At 47.3% G+C, this 7500-nt stretch overlaps 1 protein-coding gene across 1 annotated transcript in view; it reads left to right on the top strand.

The window, feature by feature from the left end:
- arhgap27l (Rho GTPase activating protein 27, like) overlaps window positions 1-7500 on the top strand; it is a 37462-nt gene that overhangs the window by 9986 nt on the left and 19976 nt on the right. Inside the window, 6 exon segments of the mRNA XM_053338123.1 lie at window positions 262-389; window positions 1020-1161; window positions 1193-1298; window positions 1300-1404; window positions 1406-1893; window positions 7275-7500. The exon segment at window positions 7275-7500 is cut by the window's right edge and continues 9 nt beyond it. Of these exon segments, the coding sequence (XP_053194098.1) occupies window positions 359-389; window positions 1020-1161; window positions 1193-1298; window positions 1300-1404; window positions 1406-1893; window positions 7275-7500 (1098 nt within the window). The 5' untranslated portion in view covers window positions 262-358.

Below are 7500 nucleotides of genomic sequence, written 5' to 3' on the forward strand. Positions count from 1 at the left end.
TCTCTTCTTTAATCGTTCTGTCTCTTCTTCTTCTCTACTTTAATCGTTCTGTCTCTTCTTCTTCTCTTCTTTAATCGTTCTGTCTCTTCTTCTTCTCTTCTTTAATCGTTCTGTCTCTTCTTCTTCTCTTCTTTAATCGTTGTGTCTCTTCTTCTTCTCTTCTTTAATCGTTCTGTCTCTTCTTCTTCTCTTCTTTAATCGTTCTGTCTCTTCTTCTTCTCTTCTCTAATCGTTGTGTCTCTTCTTCTTCTTCTCTTTAAGGAGGCTGCTGACCTGCTCCGACCTTTGACCCCTCACCTGCAGAGTCACCTGCCCGTCTACCTGAGGGGCGGGGCCTGAGGAGCCCAGGGTCGTCGCCATGGCAACGACCTCTTCCCTGCTCGGCAGAGGTGAGATGTTAATAATGCTTCATGTGTTAGGAAGGAGGGAGGGAGGGAGGAAGGGAGAAAGGAAAGGAGGGAAGGAGGGAGGAATGGAGGGAGGGAGGAGGGAAGGAGGGGAGGAAGGAAAGAGGGGAGGAAGAAGGAAGGAAAGGAGGGAGGGAGGGATGGAGGGAGGAAGGAGGGAGGGAGGAAGGAGGGGAGGAAGGAGGAAGGAAAGGAGGGAGAAAAGGAGGGAGGGAGGGATGGAGGGAGGGAAGGAGGGGAGGAAGGAGGGGAGGAAAGAGGGGAGGAAGAAGGAAGGAACGGAGGGGGGAGGGATGGAGGGAGGAAGGAGAGAAGGAGGGGAGGAAGGGAGAAAGGAGGAAGGAAAGCGGGGAGGAAAGGAAATAAGGAAGGGAGGAAGGAAGGAAGGACGGAGGAAAGAAGTAAATAAGGAAGGAAGGTAGGAGGGAGGGAGGACAGATGGAAGGAAGGAAGAAAGGAAGGAAGGGAGGGAGGACATGAGGAAGGAAAGGAGTAAAGGAAAGAAGGCAGGAAGGAAGGAAGGAAGGAATCAGAGAGAGTTCTGGTCCCGTTTGTTAGACCCTGAACCTTTAGGGTCTCCAGTCCTTCTGACCCCCCTGTGTGGTCCTGCAGGTCCTGGTCCTGGTCTGGGTCTGGTCCTGGTGGAGTTCCAGTATGAGTATGAGGGTCGAGACGGGTCGCTGGTCTCGATCCGACCCAACGAGCGCTACGTGCTGCTGAGCAAGACCAACGAGCACTGGTGGCAGGTGGTCCAGGGGGGGGCCGGGGGGGGCCGGGGGGGGCGCCGGGTCCAGACCCTTCTACATCCCCGCCAAGTACGTCAGGGAGCTTCCTGTGGACCTGCCGTCCCCCCTGGACTTCACCGAGCCCCCCAGCCCTGAACCGCCGCTGCTGCTCCCTGCGGCGGGTCCCGGTGCCGGTCCCGGTCCCGGTCCCGGTCCCGGTCCCAAAGACTCTGGAGGACTCCAACGGGACCAAAACCAAACCGGGCGACGAGGGTGACGATCCGGCTCAGACCCGAGACCTCCTCCGGTTACCGCAAGTCTGAGAACCGCATGTCGACGTTTGGAGTCCCGCTGGACTTCCAGGACCCGGTTCCGGTGGTGACCCCCCCCCAGAGACACTCCAGCCCCCCCGCTGGTCCTGCAGAGTCCGGTCCCACCCTGAGGGTCTTGGAAGACCAGGTGGACTCCGGTAAACCTCGGGTCCCCAGCTTCAGCCCGGCGGACCCCCTCCCCCGGTCCCAGCCCATCCCGGTGGAGACTCCGGTGGTCCCCCCGCCCCCTACCTCAGCTGGTCTCCATGACGACCAGGAGCCCCCCATCCAGCCGGAGTCCAGCGAGGAGGAGGAGTCCCTGAAGGGGGACGACTCACACCACATCTACGAGTCCATCCAGGACCTGAACCTGGACCTGGAGGCTCTGAAGAGTCCTGCACCGGCACCGGCCCCCCCCGGCCCCCCCGGCCCCCCCACAGGTAAGACCCTGTGTGTGTTCATAATGAACCAAATGAAAGTATGAAGCTGGATCCTGATCATGTTTCTGCTTCTGAAGCTCAGCAGGAAACGACCAGCTTCTTACATAATGTCTCAGCTGCTATCAAATACTCAGGCTTAAAATGAGTTTAATTACATCATTATATGCAAAGTCTATATTCATTTAAATTTAATATAATAAAAATGATAAAATATTTAATATACACTTTTATTTTAATTTAAAATCATATGAAGTTCAACAGGAACATTTTAGTAGCCGGACAGTAAAGAGCTCAACGAACGGCTCCGGTCGAGTCACAGGAAATGGTGACATGTTCCTTCAAAATAAAAGCATCTTTTAATAGTCTGTACAGAAGGAACCTGACTGTTGCTTTAACACGGCCTTTAAATTAATTGTTTTTTCATTTTATTTGATGATGCATTGTTTTTTTTGTTGAATATTAAATTATAAGTGTATTGTTTTATGATCAGGCTGAAATGATCTCTGAGCTTTAATATTTAATCAGTTTCAGTTTTTTATATTTCTGGATCATTATTGACTGACTCTCTGTGTTCGCTGGACGATCGGTTTGCTTTGAACTCATGACTGAAGTGAAGCTTTAAAGCAGCAGCAGACAAACAGCTGTAATGATCCTCTGTACTCTGCCTGCTAACACACACACACACACACACACACACACACACACACACTAACACAGAGCTAACAGAGAGAATACTGGACAGAAACACAATGAACTAATGAACGATAAAGTTGTTTTATCATTATTACCCTAACCCATTACATTATTATAACATTATTTAACATTTTGCCCCTACAACACAGATCAGTGTTAGTGGAAATAATGTGAATTTAAAAGAAGGACTAACAATGAACCAATACAAGCTAAACTGACTCTAACAACAGTCCTCCAATCGGTGCGCTGCATCTGGTCACCCAGGCAACCAACACGCTCATTAGCATATTACTGACAAAACAAGCAAAGTACGACTAAAGTAGTAACACACACACACACTAACACACACACACACTAACACACACACACACTAACACACACACACACACTAACACACACACACACACACACACACACACACACACACACACACACTAACACACACACACACTAACACACACAAAGAGAACAACACACTGATGTTGCTCCTGACGAGTCACAGAGAATCAGATTCAGAACAGTCGAATCCTAAAAACAGTGATTACTGCCCCAGAGGGGGCAGGGGGGGGGGGGGGGGGGGCTGCAGTATACAGCGGACAGGGACCCTGTAATAGAGGGGCGGTGCTGCAGAGGGGGGGGGGGGGGGGGGCTGCTGCAGTATACAGCGGACAGGGACCCTGTAATAGAGGGGCGGTGCTGCAGGGGGGGGGGCAGTGCTGCGGGGGGGGGGGGGGGGGGGGGGGGGGTTTATAATATGTGGGGGGAGCTGCAGCCTGCAGAGTCCAGAGGATCAACATGAAGCAGCTCCGGTCGGGTGAGTCCTGATCTAACTCTAAACCTCTGACTGTTACACTAGACTAGAGTTTATTTTAAAGTCAAACTAAAGTTTTTAAATCACATTAAGTTTCACAGCAGCGACACATTTTATAAATTATAAATGTAAAGTCCTTATATTGTTTTACTTTCACACTGAACATTAAATACTCAGGTTTGATTCTTTATGAGTTGAACTCTGAACACGTGATCAGATCTCTGTGAGTTCAGGTTAATGTGAAACTCCGACCTTTGACCTCTGACTAACAGCTGTTAGGCATTCAGAGGTGCACCTCGTGTTTCCATGGAAACAACCAACAAACATGACATCAGTATATTATTCTGTTATTTATTTATTACACATCATCATCAGTCAGCTGATTCTTTCCTTCATGAATTAATCGATTAAATGTAAAACAAATAAAGATCTTCAGCTTCCTGTCACATGACTGCAGCGCTGCACTCTTTAGTTTAATGTTATATATATAAGTATTTATATACTAACTATATATATATATAAATATATATATATATATATATATATATATATATATGAATATATTTTTATATATATATATATATATATATATATATATATTTATATATATATATATATATATATAAATATATTCATATATATATATATATATATATAAATATACAACTAACATCAAATATAATATGAAAAGCTGCTTTACAGCAGTTTGTTTTATTCTTTTCATCATTATTAGTTTGTCAGTTTGTTGAAGAGTCTTTATATTTATTTATATATTTATATATATATATAAATAAATATATAAATAAATATACTCACAGAGCTTCAGATTCATTAACACTGAGCTCAGCAGCCAATCACGATGAGGAAACTGATTGAATGAATTCAGTAACCGTGGCAACGCTGCATCAACATATTCATTAAACTCTGATTAATTAACCTTCTCCATGGCAACAGCAGCTGAGGCTCATGGGTATTGTAGTAATACAAACACCTGTAGGATGATGACATCATCAAAGTGCTGCTGCAGGTGTTTCTGTAACAGAAGTGTGTGTGTGTGTGTGTGTGTGTGTATATATATATATATATACACACACACACACACACACACACACACACACACATATATATATATATATATATGTATGTGTGTGTGTGTGTGTGTGTGTGTTACTGTACGTGTCTTACTGTATGTGTGTGTGTGTGTGTGTGTGTGTGTGTGTGTGTGTTTATAAAACATGGGAGGAGCTCTTCCTGTCAGACAGCAGCTCACTTACAGTTAATGACGGTCAAACAGGAAACGCTGCAGCACGTTTTCAGTGCGGCTGGTTTTCCTCCTGAACTCAGACTCAGAGACCTGAACTGGATCCAGGTCTGAACTGGACCAGCAGGTTCTGGGCTCTCGGGCCTGATATTGGACCAAAGATGGCGTCCGTTCTGTCCAATAAGAAGCACTCAGCTGGTGCAGGCGTGTTTCCCTCCGGCTCACAGACTTTGGGATGATGTCACAGATTCTCACTTTTACAAACATTAAACCGTCATGGATCAAACATCTCTAACAGAAAGAGTCCGAACTGATCCAGTCTCTTTATAATGGAGCTCTATGTGCTGCAGTACTGACAGTGACCACTGGGTGGCGCTGGATCAGCTCTGATAATAATACATTGATGGTTGTCAGTACTCTAAAATAAAATAATGTTAGTCAGTTGGAAGGAAGAGAGAAGAGAGAGTGTCCCGCCTCAGCAACCTTGGATCCTTAAATGAGAACCAGGAAACAGACGACGACATGTCAGGACAACAAAACACCTTCAGACAGAAGTTTTAGGTCCAACATGTAAAGTTGTAACAGAAAGATAAACAGGAGTTTCAAAGGGAACATGGAAACAGAAGCTATGGTCTATGATAACATCTGAGCTCAAGTATACAACATGATTGTCTGTAACTAAACAAAAACATCAACGTCTTGCCCTTACACATTCCAGCTGGAACTGAAGATACCAGATCAAAGTAGACATACAAAAGGTTCCTCTAACCAGAAGCACCGAGGCCAGAGACACACGTTCCAGCACAAAGCGGATCTTGCTTCATCAACAAACCTCATACACAACCAAACCAGCTGTAGTATTAGTAGTAGTAGTATAACAGCCTCACTGTAAAACATGCTAACTGGGTACATATTAATGCTGAGGTATGCCTGACCCATTTAACACCAAAGCATGGTCAATTGGCTCGTTTCTTGCAACCACCATTTTAAAATGTGACATACGTTATCCTTAAATTTAGAAGACATGTAAGATATGCAAGTTTTAGATAAAATAACACAGTACAAGCCATTAAGCCCTGTGAGCTATAAATACAAACTACTAAGAGACTCTAAACATTAGTGCTGGCACCATAATACAAGGTGTGGGACTGTCCTCAACCCTAACCTAACTGACACCAAAAACTATTTAACCCCACTCAACCCAAGTCTTCGTGCCACTATTTGACTGGGGCAGGAAAGCAACTGGAAAGCCCGCAGCGACCCCTCTGCATCCAGGGTTGTGCTCCACGAGAACTGCTCTAGCACGTTACCTCTCCACAGGTCTCAGGTGGGAAAAACCAAATCTCAGAACGGGAAGGGGCGCAGACAACCGTCACTATTTATTACTGCTAAATTGAGAAAATCTACCACATTGTCATGTTTATAATACTTAATATACATTATCAATAATTATGATATCATACTGGGTGGGTTACAACCCCCCCCCCCCCCATAAATTACGCCTATGGCTGACTCTCATCCCGACCGCTTCACATTCAGCTGCAAACCGTCCCAGAGCCTGTTGGAGGACTTCACCTGTAGAGTCCAACAGAACAACATCAACCGTAAACAGCAGAGAGGTGATTCTGAGGTCCCCAAACTGGACTCTCTCCTCCCCCCGGCTGCACCTTGAGACTCTGTCCATGAAGATTACAAACAGGATCAGAGACCAGGGACAGCCCTGATGGAGCCCAACACCCACTGAGACCAGGTCTGACTTACTGCAGAGGATGTGAACACAGCTCTCACAGCGGTTGTATAGGGACCCAATGGCTCGCAGCAGAGACCCTGGTACCCCAAACTTCCACAAGGTCCCCCGAGGGACACAGTCCTAAGCCTTCTCGAAGTCCACAAAGCACATGTAGACTGGATGTGTGAACTCCCATGACCCCTCCAGGATCCCTGCAGGGTGAAGAGCTGGTCCACTGTTCCACGGCCAGAATCCACATCGCTCCTCCTGAATCAGGTTCAACAATCAGCCGGAGCCTTTCAGCATCAGCTTCTCCAGGAGGCTGAGTAATGTGATCCTGATAGTTGGAGCCTCTGGTCTGCCAGTCCATGGGTCACTGTCCCAGACCTGCGGCCCCGGCACGCTTAGCAGCGTCGGTTGCAAGAGTTTTTCGTTTTTTACCCGCATTTTCCATTTTGTAGTCCTCGCTTTGTTTTTCGTGTGCTGGTGTGTTTGTTTCTCTCCCTCACTCTCTCATTATGACTGTTTATCATTAAAGGTGATTGGATGGGGGGTGGGGGGGGTTACTAGAACATGCGTGGGTGGGACTCTTGGGTCTCTGTAGCCTATCATAGGGCCACTGGGCCAGGTATTCTTTAGACAGACAAGCCAACGGAGTAGCCTCCAGCTGCAGCCGGGGCTGTGTCTGCAGGCTGCGGGCGGAGCTCTGTGGGCCGGTGCATGTCTCTGCTCTGGGCCGGGAGAGTTACCATGGCAACAACTAAATTAACAAATAAAAAATAAAAAACGGGCAGCCATCGGCCCATTATTGATCGGCCCACCGGGAAAAATCCCAGTACTCCCAATGGCCAATCCACCCCTGTGTCTCTCTCTCTCTCTCTCTCTGTAGGACCGGAGCTCTCTCGGCCCCGACTCGCCCGTCTACGCTAATGTTTCCAGTCTGAAGAAATCATCTCAGGTGTCGGTCTCTGGCCCCGCCCTCCCTGACCCACCGGACCCCTCAACCACAGACCACTCCCCTTCCGCAGCAGACCCCTCCCCTTCAATCACTGTTCTCTCCCCCTCACCGTCAGACCCCCCCTCCTCCGGGATGATAAGCCCCGCCTCCCCCCTCAGCCCTGAT

This window comes from Scomber japonicus, chromosome 18 (assembly GCF_027409825.1).
Source record: "Scomber japonicus isolate fScoJap1 chromosome 18, fScoJap1.pri, whole genome shotgun sequence".
Lineage (NCBI taxonomy): Eukaryota > Metazoa > Chordata > Actinopteri > Scombriformes > Scombridae > Scomber > Scomber japonicus.